A 22,230-nucleotide genomic window follows, 5' to 3' on the forward strand; every position below is an offset into this window, starting at 1 on the left:
GTGCCAAGCTAGGCTAGCTGGTCTGTATCTGTTTCCATTCACTTGTGCTAAGCTAGGCTAGCTGGTCTGTATCTGTTTCCATTCACTTGTGCTAAGCTAGGCTAGCTGGTCTGTATCTGTTTCAAGTTTCTTTAATAGTTGTCATACAGAAGTACAGAATACTTTTATACAAAATGCTTCTTACTGTTTCGCTCCAGAGACTGTGTTAGACAAGATAGTATGAAATAAAATAGTATAGCATGTAAAATAGAAGTAAAAATAGAGGTCACAGTGTTCAGTATAGACATATGTACAATGTTCGATGCAGAATCGAAGTAACTGAGTTACCATACAATATACAATATACTATGCAATGTACTAATATACAATACTATATAGTGCAGAGCAGAAATGGGATGAGGTACAATTTAGGTACAATTTACAGTAAGGTGTGCGAGTTGTAGTGCAAATCCTTTACCAATAAATATAAAGTGTAAAGTGTGTTTAGGTGTTCTAAAGTGTGTAAAGTGGGTGCTGCAGTGAGTTGCCCGTTTAAAGTGAGTGTGTGCGTGTGGATGTGGACTCCGGTATCACTTGCCTGACCGCAGCTGTTTCCATTCACTTGTGCTAAGCTAGGCTAGCTTGCAGACGGACAGCTTTCTACTGAACGCACAGAGAGGAAACTGGTATCTTATCTTCTCGTCTGACTCTGGAGAAGACGGTGAGATTCCATAATGTTGATGTATTCTAGATTCCCTTCTCCAGGCAGGGTGTTGTAGAAATTATTAAGGACAAAGGATGAGCCGCTGTGAAATCATTCTGAGTCGAGTTATTAAAAATAGAAACATAGTTTATTTCTCTGTGGCCACAGTGAAAAGTTATCAGTTTACAGAAAGACACGTCATGTTGGGATCATCCCTATGTTCCCCGGGTCCTATGTTCCCCGGGTTCTATGTTCCCCGCTTTGATTGATTAATAGATTGAACATTTTATAAATTTTTATTATTTTATTAATTATTAATGTCCGCCTTGTTTCGAACGGTTAAGTTTAGGCCCTCGTTCGAACTGGTTAAGGTTAGAGTTTGGAATCAGGGCTGGTGGTCTAAAATTTTCAATCTATCAATCAATCAAAGCGGGGAACATAGAACCCGGGGAACATAGACATGCTCCCGTCATGTTCACACACAAGCGTCTGACCAGAAAGTGACCACGAGGTCTGGTCAGACGTACATTAATAAAATTGAAAGACGTAACACTAGACATTCAGATATGACTGAAAGGTAAACAAAATGGGCCCAGTTAGGGAAATCCAATTACAAGCCTGGCTCAATAGAATTTGTTATGGCTTGACATAGGAGATAAATAACCTTGGCACTCTCCACTGCTCCCACACTTAAAATTAAAGGGACAGTCGAATATGTAGCCTAATGTCAGACTAGTTCACTAGTTGGTCATATTGAACCAGTCAAGCTGTACAAAGATAGAATATGTATTTTCACACAGATGTAGGCCTATATAGATAACATTTATCACAAGGGACAGTCTGGTATAAATTACTAAATGTAAATGTAAATGTGTGTAGCCTACTGTCCATCATTGATGGACTGATTGATTGATTGAACTTTATTAACAGATTGCAGAATGGGTTCAATACACACAATTGTTAAGGGGATGCAGACCAGAGAAAGACTTTCGTCTTGTTTACATCAGGGTCCCCCATTTTCAATTCATCATGACATTTATGACATACAGTACTGCTTGACTTGGACAGTACTGTTACATCCAGATATTTAGGACATAAAAGATATACAAATAATACAGTACTGTTTAAGAGACAGAGATCATAAAAGAAAATATATACATTCGAGGGGGAAGAAACTGTACATTGGAGGGACAGCTAATGATTAAGGATGATTGTATCAAAGCTAATATATTTTGCAGTTATTGTGACTAAACCAGATAGAGTGGAGAAGGGTGGCTCAAAATGACCTATTGCCTACTTCCATTAAACCCAAGGGTCTTGAGGACATGACACTGTTGCCAAATATACATGACAAGATGATTAACATTATACCCTACTCGCATTTTTTACATTTTTCTGCTGACTGCTGGGATTCCAAAGGGAGGCATACATTCTGTCATAAATAAATAAAATAAAAAAATTTAAACATTCCAAGAGAATTAATCGGACCATCGAGTAGGCGTACATTCGAGTATTTGGGAATTACAATACAAGTGCATTCCGAGTTGATGAATGTAGACTAATCTAACAGTTAGCCATGATGATGTGGAACTAATCTAAGATGTTAACTGAACAAACCCACCAACTGGTGGTGACACTTTGGAGTGACGACACCTCCCTCTGCCACTCGTCTCGCGCTCGCTGTGATTGGCCACAGGTAGATGTTCACGTGAACAACGTTGAGTGTGTGTGTGTGTGTGTGTGCGTGTGTGTGTGTATGTGTGTGTGCGTGCGTGCGTACGTCTGTGTGTGTGGGGGGGCGGGGGGTTGAACGGGTTCGCACGTGCACATAAAAGATATATAGGGTTCTAGGCTACGAAGCTGAACAAAGACAATCCAGCGTTGGAGACGGCGCAACTCTGAGTCACTTCCTGTAATGCGTCACGCGGGCTACACTTAAGGCGCGGCTATTGGCTGTCACTGACCCCCGCCTTGACGTCAAGACCCCGCCCCCACTCGGGAGACCGGAACTGTTCCATGTTCACCCCAGTGGCGCTGCTTTGAACGAGTTATCTTTCCTCGTATCTACTATCTAGCCGGCTGAGGCGGGCACTTGTTACAAGTAGCGAGCAACCGGCAGAGAGAGTGTCTTCAGACTAGAGTAAAACTGCACAATAGCCTCCTCGTGAAACAACACACACACGCTGAGAAAAAACGGCAACGATAAAGGAGAATAGAATTGCGCAGCAGGAAATTGCGAGGAGGTCCCCCAGGCTAAGTTTGCACCGATGTGACACAATAAAGAAAACGCCGTGTTCCTCACCGACCGTTCAAGGTAAGAAGCAGAAGGTCTCATCTTCTTTTCCAACGTTACTAGGGAACGCAAACCACTGAAGCATGTTCGGTGTGTGTCTATAGCATACAAAGCTGTTTTTATGAGCGACAATTCCTCCACATTAGAACATATTGAGTCACGCTGTGTGGACCAGGTCCTCCGGTGTAGCTCATCGTTGTTAAATTGAATCAATTTGCTGTTTTCACCAGGACAATCGACTACTTTTCCCAACAATATACCAAATTGAGGCCATTATTAACGTCCACGAAGAAAAGGACATCATCAAGTAACGTCAGTCATCATCAGTGTAGTTGATTTTCCCAATAGATGAATTATACGTCGGTAGTGTGATGGTAAAGGGTTAACCTTCTGTAGTGTGGCAGTGCAAGGGTTAACCGTCTGTAGTGTGGTAGTGAAAGGGTTAACCTGCTGTAGTGTGGCAGTGAAAGGGTTAAAAGGGGACCACCATTTTCCAATCTATTATGTCCATGGTCTTGAACAGTTCAATTACTATTTAACATCTCTCCACTCTCTCCCAGAGCCAGAAACCAGGGTGCCATCTGGTGTAAAGGCTGGGAGCTGCTCCAGAGATAATTAATGAGAAACTGGTTTTGGATACCCACACAATGTTTGATTTTCTTTATCAGCTAAATTAGATTTATTCTTTAAGTATTGTTCAATGTTTTCTGACAGCAAATGTACCCGTATACCCAGAACATTCTCCTGGGTGCTCACCTCTTAGTGTCCTCTTTACCACATTTCCCAATTAATTTAGTCTATATGGAGCAGCTCCAGACTTTATAGCGGATTCATTTATTCATTCAACCTTTTATTTATTCTCAAATCATCAAGGTTTGCCCTAATTTACAATGGTGTCTGTCGACTGAGATTACAAGCAGGTTAAAAATAGATAGTCAAAAGACAGATTAATATAAGGAAAGAAAATCAGTTCAAGCTGTTGCATTGGGAGGTTTGTGGTCATGTTCTTTTTCTTTTATTATTTTTATTTTAAATAGACCATACAATGTACAAAACAAAAGGCTGACTTTCCAAATTCAGACCGTGCTGGGGGACCTTAAGCATAAATCTGTAATTTGAGTGAGTTAGATGGAGTCCATAGTAGGGGTGGGGGTTCACAAAGATCACGGTTCGGTTCATATTGCGGTTTTGGGGTCATGGTTTTCAGTTCGGTTCAGCGTGGAGGGAAAACAATTCAAATAGTATTTGTAAAAAGAAGGTTTACCTTCAATTAGCTGAAAGCATAAGGAACATGCATACTTGTCTTATCAGTTATTTGTTCAATATCGGTGGCTTTCATACTAACTGGGCATTTCTTTTCTCATTCTGGTGTAATCGGAGTTCTGGGCAGTCGGGTAACATTTCTCTGGAGTCCATCGCTCTGTGTAGCCTATAATCACTCTCAGCCTATTATATATATCTGTGGACGCTGTAGTCTAATACATCACTCTTGGGGTGTGTATGGAGTGCTTTTGTAACTGGCCTTTGACTATTTCCATTTACTGTCATACAACACTTAAGAATAAGGAATACGAAGTTCCGTTAACATTAGTAATGCATGCCTGCTGCATTTAAATCCAAAACGGAGCGGGACCTTTTAGTTTGTCCAGGTGAGGTGAGTGCAACTGTGTCAGTCAGTTTGTCTCTGAAATGGCTATTAGGCTGTTGGTACTGTTAAGTGGACAAGGCGAGCTATATCATATTCTCCAGCATCGTTTAAGTCTGCTGTTTGGAATGGATGCTTTACAGATTTAGTTTAGATGGATTAAACAAGGACAGAATGTGAATATTGCTCTACGTGAGTGTCAATACATTATGGGTCAGTTCACATTCCGGAAAGGCAAAAACAACTTCTGCTCCTCAACGTATACATGTATACTATAAGCGTATACACAACAGGGCTTTAACTTTTTTTGCACACGACACTGGGTGCTACAGAGGTTGGAACAAAACCACCTCTGCATTTAGATTCTGACAGGGCAAAATCCATAATCAAATCCCTAATGTTGTTATTTATAGCAAACTATATGCAGCCCAATGCAGTCGTGTTTGTTATTCCAGTGCAAACGTAGAGCCACAACGTTAATAGACAAGTATGTGTTCCTTATGCTTTCACCTAATGCATTGCAGGCAAAACTCTTTCATCTTTTTAACCAAATAGCATTTGAATTGGCAATCCCCCCCCCCCCCCCCTGAACCGTACAAAACCCAAAGCTGTGATATATGAACCGAACCGTCCCACCCCTTGTGCTGCATGTCAGACAAGTGTTGTGATTCATGACTGTAGTCTTAAATTCTGACGCCTAGTTGGGGAACATGTTCAGCAGAGGTGTAGTCTGACGTCACGTCACTTTAGCTTCCCATGCGGTCCACCCGTATAGGGATTTATCATTGGGAAAATGTATCGGCTATTGTAATAATTCTGCCTCATGAACATTGGCAAGCTTTCCATTTTTGCACAATGAGTTCCCTTCTATCACTAACATTATTGTTTAAGCATTTTTGGTTGAAATAAAATGATACGTAATTATTTTACGATTATTTGCGAATATTTTCATGTTGAGCTATAGATTGTGGATGAATACACGCAGAAAGGTACACCATGCCAATGTTCATGCTTTATTTGTTTTAAACTAGATGATTCAGAAATGTGTCTATTGGAAATAACATTGCAATTTCAAGCGAGGTGGACCGGCCGGAAACAACAATGACGTAAACTAGGGCTGCAACGATTAGTCGACATAATCGACGATGTCGATTATAAAAAAATCGTCTGAGGAAATGTTGCGTCGATTAGTCATTAAAAAAATTTATTATAATTTGATTTTTTTTGTACTACCTATCTTTGTGAAAGTGGCTTCTCAGCTCTGGTCCAGCCAGCTGAAGACTTCTTAGCTTAACACTTTAATCGCCAAGGACGCCTAAACTCGTCATTCCCCGCCATGCTAATTCTGCCAATGACGCCGTAACACGTCATTGAGATCAATATTTCAAAATCTGTGATCGCAATCCTATTTCTCCCCCGGAGACTTGAGATCTACTGTTGATCCCCTCTCAACTCTCCCACGGTTCAAGAGCGCCATCTGGTGGCCGATCGGCGGATTGCCCAAACCGGAAACGGAAACTGGTGCTCATCCAAATTCGGTCCGATCACTCGCTATAGGTCCCGGGACTCGAGCGCGACACAATGGATAGCGATCCGTTACCAATAACTCGATAAACAACATGATTTGGACGTATATACTATTATACAACCTGGAGATGGATCACATATTTCAACATCCCATAATAGGAATATTTTTGCTCATCGCCCAACGGCCCGAGGAGACTGGGGTAAGTTTCAACGTTTTTTTTACTGTGTTCGATACAAACTGCTCTAATGATCATATCACCCACACTAGATGAATCATCTAACGTTGGCCACGGAATTATAAACGACCCCCCCCCCCCCATCCGGTCAACATCAGATGATGAGTAGTAACTTCTAGAAGCACGTCCATTTGAAATGTTTTATCTTGCGCCGATCGCTATCAAACTGTATTTGATCATCAATATAATGCATATACGGCTATAAATCACGTTCTGCAGAAAACGATAAAAACATATTTATACTTTAGACCGTATTTTAGTATGAATATGTGAATGAAAAAGTATAACGTTCCCACATCCTGAACGATAGATAATTGACGTTGAATGGGCCATAGTAATGTCAATTTAGCAATACAATTAAAAAAAGTTATAGCTCTGCAAAGAAGGGGAACTTCTCCATAGACAAATAGAGCTGGCAGAGGACGGTATAATGATGTACATAAGCCTGGCAAAGAAAGTGTTAACATAACAGACCGACAGTAAGTTTGGGGGAACTTATGGGATAACTGGGGATGTTGTTTGGTCCTGACGAGAGTCTCAAAGCAACTCTGAGGTCATGCTCAATGTCCAATCTGTTCCTCTGCTCTGTCTTCAGCTGTCTTCAGCTGGACTTTCACAAAGATAGGTAGTGCAAAAAAAATTAAAAATTATATATATTTTTTATTTTTATATAATTGTTTTTCAATTAGTCGACTAATCGAAAAAAACTACCAAAATAGTCATTAGTTGCAGCCCTAGATGTAACCAACTACTACACCTCCCTATATCAATCGCCTTCTCCCCCTCTCTCTTCAGTGTTCTCGGCTCGTTCACCGCAAAGTCCACCATGCCGGTCGACTTGGCTCTCCCGCTCTACCTGGCCAAAGAGGAGTTCAGCTACCGGAAGATGGCGAAACCTCGCCGCACCAATCTCAACCCTCCTCCTCGCTCGCACCACGCCGGTCAGACCGAGCCAACGGACGAAGGAAGACCTCCCGTCGCGGTTAAAGACAAGAGAAAACCCAAAAAGCAGGTGTCTTTCGCCGACCACAAAGGCCTGTCCCTCACCAAGGTCAAGGTCTTCTCTGAGTTCAGTGACCCCATAGACATCCCCCTCAACATCCAGGAGATGTTGAAGTCGGCCCTGGCGACGGTCGAGGAGGAGGACAAGCTGGTCCTAGACTTCACCCAGCCCTCCTCCGACTACCTGCTCTTCCGCCAGCGCCTGGAGAGCGACTACGTCTGCCTGGAGCACTGCATGCTGAAGGAGAAGACGATGGCGGGAACCGTGAAGGTAAAAAACCTGTCCTTTGAGAAGGCCGTGAGGCTGCGGGTGACCTTCGACACCTGGAAGAGCTACACGGACGTGGAATGCCAGTTTGTGAAGGACACGTATCCGGGCTCGGACCGGGACACTTTCTCCTACGAGGTCTCGCTGCCCGATCACGTGAGGCCGCACGAGCACATCGAGTTCGCCATCTGTTACGAGGCAAATGGCCGCTTGCACTGGGACAGCAACCAGGGCGACAACTATAGGATAGTCTGGTCGGCACTGAAGAGAAGCGGCGGTCAGCAGAGACACTCTGATCTGGGGATTCATTTTGACCGCTATGGAAGTCCCACCTGTTCTCATGGAATCTTCCCAGAGTGGCCGAGTTATGCGGGGTATGAGAATATAGGCCCCTACTACTGAATATGGTTTTTATGTCGAATCCCTGAAGTGTTATCGGAGGATGAGATTACACTCGGCCAGGGTTTTGAAGTACAAATTACAGGAACCCTCGGGTGTCTGTTCTCAGGGCATCCATAAACGTGTGTCGAAGGAGTGAAGTTAGAGTTAGACTGGGTATCGGAAAAACAGCGGCATCAAGGTTATCGACCAAATTGCGTCGATCCTTCCTAATGAGTTTTTTTCGTTATCATTGCGGTACTAGTATCAAATGCAAGGTAATGGTTTTGGAATATTTTCAAAGGATACCCAGCCCTGCTCATGACTTTTTTTATGCAATTCAATTTTATTAGATTTGTGATTATACTGCCGTGACTCATGGGCACGTCTGTCTGTTAAGTCTACCCAATGTCATGCAGCGTTAACCCTTTCACAACCACACTACAGAAGGTTAACCATCTGTAGTGAAAGGTTAACCTTCTGTAGTGAAAGGGTGAATGTGTCCATATTGTCCACTACTGGGCGCATCTCTTGAGAAAAGGCATTCGGGGGGTTGCTGTGTGACATTTACAGATTGCATGGTAACAAGAAAACGAAACGGATTTCTCTACGTAATGCTAGTTTTAAAATGAGTTCAGGAGCGATCACTGCATTGTTTTTCTCCGTTTATTTTTTTTTAAAAGAGAGGGCAGCCTGCAATATTGAGTTTTGTGTTTTTATCTGAACGAGGGGAGGAAGCATAGGAGGTGCCTGAGCTGGAAATCAAGCATTGAATTACAGAGGGGGGGGGGGGGGGGGGGGGGGGGCGAGTGATGCAAGGTGGGAGGAGTTCCTGGCAAGTTGACAGATCTACATACTCTACTGGATACTTACTTAGAATGAAAAAATAAATGTCTTTCACATTCAAATATTGTTTTCTCTTTCGCAATACCTTCTTTGTATGCAACAGTTTCCTGTCACAAAACGGCGGCGTTCATTATGGTTTCCTCTTACTCAAAGTAAGACTAATCACTCTGACTCACCACTTGCAAAAGAAACAAAAACGTAAATGATTGACTGGTACCCAGGAAAGTGGGCGTCGTATACGCCTGAAAGGCATTTATCCGGGTGTTCGTACAAACCGTCCTAAGAAACGGCTGGAATTTCATAACAATGTTTCACTTTGTTAAAACACGTTCATATTTTAACACGTACAGTACTTCCACGCGAGTTCACAGAACAATCAACCACTACAAAGCACATGGGGAGTAAATGCAGCACATAGAGCACAGACCACGGTGTTAAAAGGCAACGGAGCCTTTTTTATTTATATATATAATTCAGTCAGCAAATTGATAATGGATCCATGTCCTTTTTCTATGTTGTCTTAAACGGTGCTGATATGTGGGTCCTTTTGCACACTTTGTCGAAACAAAATCCCAAACAAGAATTGTATTTGTCTTCTGTATTTTGCACATGTAGTACAGTATGTGTCCGGAGGTGTTTCCAGAGGTGTTTATCAGTATTGTAAAACGTCAGACTGTTTTGCATTACCCCTCTTTAATATCCACATTGTTTACTCTGTTCATATTTGTCCATAAAGTTAATGTATGGTTGGCTTTAAAGGGAAAGAGCTGGTGGTCGTTCTGGCCTGGGATCAGTACATGATTACAGTTGCTTGTCTTCTCCCATTGGTGTATCTTTTTTTTTGCCGGACCCAGAGGGTGCAGCCCTATACAAGGCAATGTCACTGACTGCTGGCTGGCTGGCCGACTCACCGTTGTTGAAACACACGTGTGTGTGGCGTGGCCGGGTCCAGCTTATTATAATAGCCATGCCTAGTCTTGCTTTTTCCTTTTTTCTTTTTTTTTTATATTACTGATGGCTGCTCTACTTTTGTATATGTTTAAATTAAGAATGTTCTTTCATGAGTATGTAATTTATCCACAGTCTGGTATTTGGTACTGGCAAATGTAAATAAAATAATGTAAATTTTATTAACAATAATCCTATTCAATAAAGACTTGCATTGGATGACCATAAATGTGTGTGCTTTGAAAAAGTCTTCATTGTATGATGCAAGATGTAACAGTGAAAGTAAAGTCAAAACACGACGTGCACTTCATGCAATGCGGCTCCCAAGTCAGCGGTCATATGGCAACTTACTATATGGCATGGTACTATATGGAGCTCGTGTGTGTAAAGGTCTGCCAGCTGACCTACATTACGCAGTGCCCACGCAACACTAGAAACAGGGTTCGCACAAGGTCCTTGAAGTGCTTGATTTCTGACCAAAAAAAGTCAAGGCCTGGAATTCCTTGAGAAACAGCCAATTTTTTAACAAGGTGCTTAAAAAGTAATTGAAATTCAAATCAACCATTCGCATTGAAAGTTTTGTTCATCCACGATAAAATAGTTCTGAATCAAGACATTTAAATTTATTTTTATTTAAAGTTTTTTTTCTATAAAAACGGCATTTAAAAGTGAATTGTATCCATTTAAATCCCCTTTTAAAAATAGTGCTTGGCGTGGGCGGCTACGTGGCGTAGTGGGCAAGGCGCTCGCCACAAAATGCTGGAGATGCTGGGCTCGACAGTTCGAGCCCAGCGCTCCACATTTGCTTTCAGTTTAGCTGGTTGTCCGTACTAATACACATTGGCCGTATTAGGGGGTGGGAAACTGATGGGTGGGGATCGGGCGTTGTGGACAGCGACTCCTACAGGTCGGTTGGTGCGCCTGCACAGTAGAATCAGGAAGTGTCGGGGGCAGCGTGAGCCTCCCACCCGTTACTCCTCGCCACTGAGAGATCGAGCTGCGCAGGTGAAAAGATGCGACTGCTGTTACCTCAAGTACCGGAGGGGACTTGTGCTATGTATGACTTAGTCCACATTGCAGCCGGCTTGTGGGAGGCAAGAAACAGCGTCCGTGACAGGGGAGGGTTGAATTGGATGATACGAAATTGGGATGGGAGAAAATATAGAAAATGGGAGAAAAGTGGATAAAAAAAATAGTGCTTGGGAAAGTCCTTGAATTTCATTTTGCAATGTCTTTGGGAACCCTGTAGAAAATCTGGAAAATCAAAACATTGCCCATAATTAGTATAATATAACTGATAGGGCATACAGACCCTCATCTGCACCTTTGATTACACTGTTTACTTTATCATATTATATTCAGTTAATTATATTGTTGACACTGCTTATTTTATCTTTACATTGTTAGGATGTAACAAAATGTATTATAGATGTCTTTGTGTAAGCAATGTAGACGGCAGGTAAGCAGATGTGCAAAGTATTAGGTTTAGATTAGATTGAAATGTATTGTCCTGTTATCTTAAAAGGAGCATTCCATTAGAATAAAATGTATTGTCATACAGCACAAGTACAGTACAACGAAAAGACGTTTGGCATCCAACCAGAGTGCAAATAAACAGTAAAGTGCAACAGCAATATACAACGTACAGGTGATGGGTACAAAATATACAAATTAGTACTACTGAGTGTACTGCTAATCAGATGTATGTACAAAGTTGTTTGTATATTGACAAATATGTGTATATATATATATATATATATATATATGCAGTAAATGTAAATATGCTGGGGCGCCCAAGTGGCGAACCATGTAACACGCTGCGTTGCGGCACGGCCGACCCAGGTTCGATTCCCGGACACGCTGTCATTTGCCGAATGTCTTCCCCTCACTCTGTCTCCCGCTCTTCCTCTCTCTCTCTCTCTCTCTACTGGACTGCCCTGTATATATAGCACTGTTGTACATGCTATCATACAGAGTATCTGGGTAGACTGGGTATAGTATGAGGTGGGTGGTTAAGATTATGATTACAGTGTAGTGCATATAAATTGAGTGCAGGCAACAGAGTTCAGAGTCGTACAGTATGGGTAACAGAGCCTATAGGGATGGAGTCAGAGTTCAGATTTGATATGGGGGGGGGGGGGGGTGTTCAGAGAGATGACAGCTGAGGGAAAGAAACTTCCCGAGTCTGCTTGGGGGGGGGGGGGGGGGGGGGGGGGGCAAAGTTGAGATTGTCTCGAGTCTGGTGGTACGCGCAGCCCTGCTCCTGTATCGTCTGCCAGACGGTAACGGGGAGAACAGTCTGCATGCCGGGTTGTGGTCCTTGATGACGCTGTGTGCCCAGACTGTCTAATGCTAACAACCTGCCAATTTTACTGGTGAATATAAAATGCTTCTGAGCAACAGGCTTGTGTTTCGTACGGCGACATCACCCTCTCTTAGCTCTTTCCCTTTTTTTTGTATCTACTTTTTCTCCTCCTATTTTTCTGTATTTTCCTCCCATCCCAATTTAGTTGTTATGCCAATTCCCCCCTCCCCTTCCTGGTCGTTGCGCGCATTTGCCCCCTACTTGCCGGTCTAGGGAGCCCTGAAGTTATCACATGCTTCCTCCGATACATGTGGAGGCAGCCAGCAGCCTCTTTTCACCTGACAGCAAGGACTCTCACTGGGGAGGTGTAACGCGTGGGAGGATCACACTACCTCCCCCAGTTCCCTCCCTCGCTGTGCAGGCGCCCTGACCGACCTGTAGGAGTCGCTGTTTACAACGACCAGGACCCACCCCACCGGCTTCCCACCCGCTGACACTGCCAATTGTGTCAGTATGGACGACCGACCAAGCCGGAGGCACCGCGGCAGCCGGATTTGATCCCACTGTCTCTGCGGTGGTAGACAGACGCTTAGTCCGCTGCGCTACCCGGCCGCCCTCTCTTAGCTCTTTCCTGAAAGGCTGCTACTGCATGCAACTGCAATAATGAGCAGGGCCGTGCAGAGACCTTTAGAGGGGCATGTGCTAAAATTTTAAAAGGGGCACATCTATCAAAATGTTAGAACACCAACTACAGCGTAACGTAACCAGCCAATCTATAGCATTAGCAACCAATATTCAGATAATGTAACACGGAATCTTACAACAAACTGCATCATACTACCGGTATATGATTATGCCTTAGAATAGTTTAGGATTTATCAAAATGTATTTTTTTTTATTATATATATTTTTTTTATTATTTTTTAAACATACACATAAACATAACAACATAAAATTTGATATACAAGCATTAATTAACAGTACACATCCAATGAAATCACCATTTAAATAAATGTATTATATGAGATATACACCTAATACTTGTTATCTAATACCCTACACACATATGCTCTCGCTCGCCCCCCCCCCCCCCCCCGGACCCCCACTTGGATAATCCATCCATTATCATTCTCTCCTAACCAGGCACTACAATTCATATGCTAGCTTTAATTCTCTCCACCACTTCTAACCACATTGCAATTTTGGATTCACTGACACCTAAAATTCTTGCTGTAGATATTTCTAGATAAATCACATCGAGATATGTAAGAATCCAAACCTTCCGGCACATTTTTTCCGGTTGAAACCATCGTGATGCTATCAGCTTTTTAGCCGCTGTGATACCAGATAAAACTAATCTCTTTAGCTGTATAGGGACTGCAAACTCAAAAACATCATTCAACAGCAATACAGAGGGGTGTACAGGTATATTCAGAATTAAGAAATTTGATCAAAATGTATTATAGATTTCTATTGGCTAATGGGCCCGTCATTCTAAGAGGGAGGGCGACGTGTCACGCAATATAACAGAAAACCATGCACCTCAGACAGACAGGCATTCAAATATTTATTTGTATTTCTAGGACCATGGGCATTGCTCTTTACAAAAAAAAGTATAATTATAAAAAAAAGCCTTGCCAAAAAAGAGCACTTTGGTCATCAAGGGGCACATGGGCAAGTGCTTGGGCACCCAAAGCCCCCCCCCCCCCCCCCCCCCGCTGCACATGCCTGATGAGCTTGCTTGTGCCGACCAACTTAAGGCTATTATAGTTGACTAAAACTAAACCAAAACATTAAAACTAGGTGTGAATCATTTTAGTAAACTGAAATAAAAACTAGACTACAAAAAAAATATATACAGAAAATGTCTTTAGTTTTAGTCTTTGTTAATTTAGTCAAATGTGTCACACAGCAAGCACAAGGAGGACACACTGGTGGCATAATGTTTATTGACATAAAAATGAAAAGGAATCAAACCACGACTGCTATTGAACCTGGACTGCTACACACCAGTGTGCAATATTGTTGTGTACACTCGTACACACTTGTCACACATGTATATAGTGTTGTACTTTATATTTGACTGATGTCACTTGTTACTTTTTACCTATTACTTTATGGCACATTTAGTTATGACATTTTAATATATTTTCATTTATTTTCTTTATCCTTTTATTTTGATATGACTAGCGCTCTAGTGGTCTTACTGCTGAGCTGACCTGTTTCTCTTGTTACATGATGAATAGAGTAAGACTGAAACTGAGACTGGCTACAGGACTGTGAGTCAATTGCCTTCACAGAGTGATGCGTGTGTATTATTAGTTACACAATGCTTATTCTGAACATCTGAACCAAATCATTTCCCCCTCCTGGAAAATGCAGGTTTTATCTTATCATTGCACAATTTCACTGGGGATGTCCTCATGAAGAGAGTAGGGCTGCACGATTAATCGATTTTAAATCGAAATCGCGATTTGGAATGATGCAATTATCAAATGGCAGAATGAAAGGAAGAACCTACAGCGTCGGAGACAGTTGGAGGGCATTCCAGGTGTTGGAAGCATTAAAGGAAAAAGCAGTTTTTCCTATAGTTCAAACGAACTTCAAAGGTAACCCTCAGCCAAACCCTCAGCCAAAGGTTTACCAATAAGGGCTTTAAAGATGAACAAATACCAATGATGGTTACACCTTTCAACCAGAGAAGACCATCCAACCTTAAATGGTCTCAACCGGATGATTCGGGCAGAGAGGAATGCAAATCCCAGTAAATACAAAGGACATGATGTGACTTGATAACTTTGTGAGTTTCCTCACCAAGGCTGATGATCACACACACCCTCCCACTGATTACACACCATCCTGGAATCCGATAATTCACTGAGATGCATTCTCCCACGAAGAGAGTTGGACACCGTCCCACTGCACCATCAGCTGGTTGTGACGTACAGGTGTAGAGACAGCTCTGCGTAGTGTGTGACTGAGATGGACGTTTTATTTTATTATAATTTTTTTGCTTCATTTAATTTCTAATCTTTATTTAAACTCGAAAGGTAACTGAGATTTCCCTCATTTACAGTCACATCAAGTGTACACATATATACGGAAATGCAAATAAAAAAGCATATAAAATCACACGGCGTATAAAATGACAACATTAACCCTTTCACTACCACACTACCGAAGGTTAACCTTTCACTACCACACTACAGACAGTTTAAACCGTCTGTAGTGTGGAAGTGAAAGGGTTAACATGTGGTGTGGCAGTGAAAGGGTTAACCTTCTGTATTGTCGCAGTGAGAGGGTTAACCCTTTGGTAGTGTGGTAGTGAAAGGGATAAGACAACAAGACGAGGCGAAAAAAACGAGGATGACGAATCAATTATTTAAAACATGTACAAGTTGATTGACAAAGGTTGGAGATCAAGGTTTTAAACTCTGCAACAGAGCGGAGAATCTCAAGCTTTAAGGACTGTTGGAGTTCATTCCATGAGCTAGAGGGCATCATAGCGAAACGCAGATTTACCCTGTTCTGAGCAAACTCTGGGGACCTTAAGGACCAGCCAGATCCTCTTTCTGTGAGTGTACAGTGATCCATTATAGCTACACGGCTAAAAGAGTCCGACCTACAATAACCAGTGAGGAGTAACTGTTACAACATGTTTGCTCTGAAGGATACACATTAGTTAAAAAAAGACAAGAAATAAAGAACCCACGGCTAATCCAAACATTGCAGAACTATACAAATAGTATTACACCCCTCGTGGTGCAATGATCGCCCCTGCTGAAGCTGGAATGTCTCCCGGAAGTAAGTCTGCAAAGACATGTTACCCCTGAATAAAAAAAAAAAAGTTTATAAATGTATATATGAATGTATTCTTCTTAATAAAAGGATTGCTTAAAGGGGAATGCCGCCAGCCTTACTGTGCCCCATTTGCGAACACGCACCACTGTCTCCTAAAGCTAGACATTGGGTGTTAGGGTGGTGTTTATAGAACCCAAGAGCAGAACACAAGGCACAGGAGAATGAGGTGGTTTAGGGTATTTAATGGTAAAACCCTGAAGACGACGCAGCAGGCAGTGAGGGAATACAAGTGGGAGATGTGTGTGTGTCCATGAGGTCCTGGGATAGTCCAGGCTGGTGATGTCCAAGGGTGGGGGTGCAGGCCGGAGGTGTGTGATCCTACACACAGGAGAACAGGGGTTAGAACGACGCAGGCTACAGAGCTCACAAAAACACACTATAAATATATATATAGAGTATAGAGGTCCAGATAAGAGTCCTAAATTAATACCAAGACAGGTGAAACAACTCGGACCAGGGGTGGCAGGCCTCTTATCCTGGCTCAGTGATGACGTGATGAGCCTCAGGTGTGTAGACCGGCCCAGGGAGGCATGCTGAGGGTGAAGCGGGAACATGGAGGGGCCCATATATGGTAGCGGGGCCGGGGACCTGCTGATACAGACAGGGGAGAGAAAGGCCCTGGCTGTGGCTGTAACATCGGGGAGAACTCGCCAATCAGTGGTGTAACTGAGATGTCAAATCTGGGGCTGCGCCATAGATGGAGTATGAGCATGACTTAGTTCTGAAAACCAGCGAGCATCAGCAGGGCAATACCAGTACAAAATAATAATATTATAATAATAATAATAATAATATAAAGAATTCACCTATTTTCTGTCCTTGTAAAAACAGTGCCACTAATTTGCGGATGTTTTCCAAGCCCAAATAAATGTAGAAATCAGTTTGTTTAATACCTTTTGACCATGCACCTCATCTGGTCAAACCGTTTGGCCTACCAATTGGCTTTATACAAGAAAAAGAAAAGAGGAAATGGTGGCCACTTTCATATTGATTGGTAGGATATCATGAAGTAACAATTATACATTTCATCATGATTGGACAGCTCTTAACCCTTTCATTACCACACTACCATGGTTAACACTTACACTGTGACAATACAGAATGTTAACCCTTTCACTGTCACACTGGTTAACCGTCTGTAGTGTGGTAGTGAAAGGTTAACCTTCTGTCGTGTGGTAGTGAAAGGGTTAAGGACTAGTTCACTTTTTTTGTGGGAATAGAGCCACCATGTGACCAAAATGGTATCAGACTTTACAAGCCTCCTTGCTATTGTAGGACAAACATTATTCGTGAAGTGAAAAACAGAGTTCACAAGGAAGAACATAATGTAAATTATTAAAATGGTGCGGCATTCCCCTGTAATGTATTTGAGACCAACGATACTGTCTAAAGACAGCAATAAGACAGACTCTTCATTGGAATTCAAAGTCTCTCTACTGATGCTACATGCCAATCATGCTATTATGCTATCATGCTACATGATACTATATCTGTACATATCCCTTACCTACTCTTACTAGTTACGCTGCTGGCCAATATGACTACTATAGTGTCTTTATACCTGTATCACTGTACATATTAATATTACAACTCTGTACTACACTCAGTAGTACTAATTTATATATTTTATACCCAGTTTAATCACCTGTACATTGTATATTGGGTCATTCCTGGCTATTGGTGACTTTTCCGTCATCAGGATATAACTCATTATATCTTACTTAAAATGAATCACATGTTTATAATAACAGGCTTTTTTTATAGATTGAGGTCCTCTTTATAACATTAACACACAAAAATGCATGTACTATATATATATATTATTTTAAATAATTTTTTAGGCACATACACCCCTTTTGCAATGTCCCCAAAGCAAATGTTCAGTTTCAGTTAGAAACATTTGCAATATAATTATAAATAAGTTGAAATATGCCTTTATTATCATATAGTTAAAGTTAAAATCTCTCTAATTATAAATATATATAAATGGATAAATTAATGTTATTTATTATTTGTATTGAATTTACTGTGTGTCCCCAGAATTGCATTCCACCCTGTTAGTTTGTGTTTTTTAGCCTTCTGAGCAAAAGAGAACTACAATTCCCATGAACAAACATTCAGGAAAATTAAAAGAAGCAAAGTGAGGTGAGCGCCAACGATCTATTGCTTGTTTTTGGTAGATATTTTATTGTTGAAGAGAAACCAGAGTCAATATAGCCCACAACCCCTACGAGGCCTTGAGCATCCTCAGCTGCCTCTGGCAACAGCCAGCCGGTGCATTGCCCATCAACCATCGACTGTCTGTCGTCCAAGTTGAGTCACGAGCAGCCCCACCCACTGACCAATCAGCTCAATCGGTACAGGCTCTACATTATATATACATAATGTATAGGCTTGTATTTTTTGTTGTTGTTTTTTAAGAAAAATGGCGGCAAAACTAAGCAGGTTGAACAGAGCATATTCGGGAGTCGAACCCGGGACGGCCGTGTTGCACCGCAGTGCTGTACATGGTGCGCCACCCTGGCGCCCCGTTTTGCAACTTTTATGGTGTTAGTATATGTCCTACTCTTACATTTTCCACCCTGTTAGGCTAAATTATGAGGAAAGTAAACCACATAATTTCTTTTTTTTTATTGTCGATGTGTTTTTATTAACGTTTTTAGACGTTACAGTAGACATTACAGACATAAACATACGCACATAAACAAAACAAAAACAAAAAAACTGTTCACAGAGCAGAGAGTTCAACTGTGCTTTTGGTAGATACGAATCAACACCAAAAAGTCCCAGAAAATGACATGGTTCAAGTACCCGACCTGCAAGCTCTGAGGAGAGCTCAAATATGGAGGACCAGAAAGCTGCTAGGCTATAGGACACGACCAACATGTGTGATACAGACCGGCCGAAGACTTGTTTGCATCTGTTACAAGTAGCACTAACCTCAGGGGAAATTCTTGACAGCTTGGGTCTGGACATATGTAGCCAATCTTGAATTGAATAAGCCAGTGTCTTGCACAGATAGATGAAGAGTGAACATTTTTAAGTATTCTTGACCACACATCTTCTGAACTGACTACTTACAAAATGTCTAACTTGTAAGTAATGAAAGAAGTGATGCGTTGGCAGAGCATACTTATTCTTCTATTTTATACTTTATCTATTTCTTTTATCTAGCACACTCTCAGGAGCAAAACAGGAAAAAGCATTTCATATAAAAGTATTCTGTATTTCTGTATGACAACTAATAAAGAAACTTGAACTTCTTAATTTGATCAAATTACATAAATACGTAGCTTTCATGCAGCAGTCGCATGTTCAGGACTCCGCTTTTGAACCACTGATCAAATACATTATCTAGGAGAGAGGCCGGGAGCAGATGATTCGCTGCAATTGGATCATAGGTAGACATAGAGACTAAACCATATAGCGTTTCCTAAATTGGGACCAATTATTTTTAATGTTTTTTAAACGTGTTTGATATATATATATGTAGCATCCTGAATATTCGACTATTATTCAGAAGTGCTGACTTAACCTTTTATCGCCCCTTTGTGCACAAAGACATGTTAACCAGTTTCCCTTGATATTCTCCTGAACAATGACGCAAGTTTCTCCTTCTCTCACCGGCTGGAATATGGATTATAAACACTAACTGAATCATATTCAATTCACCCAGTTCTTCCTGTGGGGCTAGTTGGCGGTGCCAGCAGGGGGCGGCGGTGGCAGGCGGAGCGCAGTAGGGAGGCGTCGAGGAGAAGCAAGTCACCTGAACGCGTGTTGCTTTTTAACAGCGGAGGAGTGCAAGAATGTGACAATGTGACCATGTGACCGCGGCAGCGCGAGAGAGCGGCAGTGCGGAAATAGGCTGTCTATTGCCATTCTCTAAGACAAACGCTAACCTTAACCAGCTCCTTAACAGCGCCTAAAGTTAACCTTTCTAACCTTAACCAACTCCGAAACAATGCCTAACCTTAACCTTAACCTTAACCATGCCTAACCTTAACCTTAACCATAGAAAGAATATTGCCATTCTCTAAGACAAACTCTAACCATAACCAGCTCCTTAACAGCGCCTAAACTTAACCTTTCTAACCTTAACCAACTCCGAAACAATGCCTAACCTTAACCTTAACCATAACCATGCCTAACCTTAACCGGCGAAAGAATACACGTTAAAAAAAAAAGAGAGAGAAGAGAGAAACAGCCTCTTCGGCGTTGAATGTGAACCTGAGAGGACGTATCGTTGAGGTGCCCCGTCGTAGAGCACACGGGTGAATGTAATTGGACTCAAGTATATTTCGGGTTATGATAGAAATATAAACGTTAGTAGCGTGTTGAACATCCGAACGGAACAACCCTAGTGATACAGCGGGTTATCCTAGAAGTAAGCGGTATATTGAAGTGGCTAATGCTAACTGTATCCCCTCCAGCGAGGTACCCCGGCAAGCGTTGCCTGAAGAGAGCTGGTGGTTAGAGGCACCGTGCGTTGCTGCATGTTCGATTAGCAGGAGGGCCTTCTCTGACCCACAGAGTAGCTTCAGTTAAGGTAGCCTTCAGATTAGCACGCGCGCCAACCCAGCTCGCCTACCAGCAGCTTGTCAGCACCGGCAGCTCAGCAGACCAGCAGCGGGCTTCGGTTCGACGGAGCAGAGGACGCCGCCTCTCCAGCAGAGGTCGCCACAACACAGCACGCGCCTCCAACCTGCTACTGCCCCCCTGCCTACCACAGCTTGCTAGCTCCTGGGACGAGAGCGTTCGACGCCATCTTACCACCCGGACGAGTGGTGGTGAGGACGAGGCCGCCATCTTGGCTAAGTACAGTGGCACTTCGGTGACCAAGACCATATCGTACATTACACAGTGTGTCGCGGCCTACGGGCGAAGATAATGGTTGCTAACCACAGTGCATAGGGGTATCCCACAAACATTTCATGCCGGCATTAGTTAGGACTTTTGTTTGGTAAAGTGGGCCCACATTTTCATTTCATTTGAGTGTAATAACGTGTATGTTCATTCATAATAATTTCCCATCCAGTTAACCATTCTCTTCTGGGGGGTAACGTAACGCTGCCATATATGTAAAGCCTTAGAGGGGTATTATTATTGGTACTAGCCCAGACGTGGGTAATGAGTCAGTTACATTGGAGTCTGCAATATCTGGGTCTATTATCTTTGAGTCTGCAATATCTGAGTCTATATTATTTGGGTGTACAATATCAGTTGTCTGCAAGGTATTGAGTTACGACTCGAATAATAGGAGAACTACATTTCATTTGACTCATTGCTATTGGATATTTGTAACTGACCAGTCCTTAAATAACACTAAAGGATGTAGATGGGAGTCTTGTGTGTGTCAATTCCTGAGCCTTAACACTAACCCTTTTGGTGCGGGTAACGGTAATACATTTAACCCTTTCCTACCCACCTTCCCCTTCCAGTTATTAAGGTCTCTAGTGTCACTGAGGGAGGGTACTGCTTGCGGGAGGAACAAATCTATTTATTCATATATCAGTCACTAGGTGTGGGAGGGTTAACGGAGGTATTGGGGGAAGTGAGAGCGAGTTGGGGAGTACTGCTGACCGCCCCGGAGAGGCGAGGAAGACCAGAGTACCAAACCAGGTTGGTAAATCCCGGGCCCCATCCACTCCCACTGCCGGCCTCCAGTTTGACGCTCCAGGCCCAAAGACGAGGGTGCAGTCAGACGGAGCTCTACTGCGTCCCGCTACCCAGTGGCTGTGCCCACCCGTTCCCACGAAGCAGGGATAATCCACCCTGCTACATATAGCTAGGTTTTCTGTTTCACAGAGCAACGGCTAATTTGGTTGAAAATGTTCCACCCTGTTAGGTTCCCCCCTGTTAGGTATTAAGAAGTGGTTGTAGCTACGGCTGTGGGGGCGCTGGAGACATGATCCAATAGACTTTTATACCCGCCCGAGTCTCCTGAACACGGAGTCAATTGGCACTTTCTCTACCCTGGCATCACCGTAGAGGTAAACAACATCCAGGTGAACTGCATGCATCGGAATGGTGTCAACTAATTATTCTGGCCTTGGCCTTGCAGAGATCTTAGCTGGTATGTTGACAGTCAGGTACTGCACCTGATTGAAGAGCCTCAAGCACTAAACAAAAGGTCGGTGCAATTAGATATAGCAACATGGAGATACGTTGAGGAAGCTATCTGGAGTGGACAGTGTACTGTAGATAGAGACCGACAGAGACAGGCAGAGAGATTAATGTAA

At 42.6% G+C, this 22,230-nt stretch overlaps 1 protein-coding gene across 1 annotated transcript; it reads left to right on the forward strand.

Moving 5' to 3' along the window:
• The first annotated feature begins 2,749 nt into the window (after positions 1-2,749).
• On the forward strand, positions 2,750-8,773 carry ppp1r3b (protein phosphatase 1, regulatory subunit 3B). Its single transcript, XM_084324045.1, has 2 exons — positions 2,750-2,996; positions 7,179-8,773. The coding sequence occupies exon 2, from the start codon at positions 7,210-7,212 to the stop codon at positions 8,053-8,055; it is 846 nt and encodes a 281-aa protein (XP_084180171.1). The 5' UTR covers positions 2,750-2,996; positions 7,179-7,209; the 3' UTR covers positions 8,056-8,773.
• The last annotated feature ends 13,457 nt before the right edge of the window (positions 8,774-22,230 follow it).

This window comes from Notolepis coatsorum (genome assembly GCF_963971535.1).
Source record: "Notolepis coatsorum genome assembly, chromosome: 11".
Lineage (NCBI taxonomy): Eukaryota > Metazoa > Chordata > Actinopteri > Aulopiformes > Paralepididae > Notolepis > Notolepis coatsorum.

Excerpts from the sequence above, each read along its gene's own strand:
- ppp1r3b (XM_084324045.1), top strand. The coding sequence starts at position 7,210 with ATGCCGGTCGACTTGGCTCTCCCGCTCTACCTGGCCAAAGAGGAGTTC.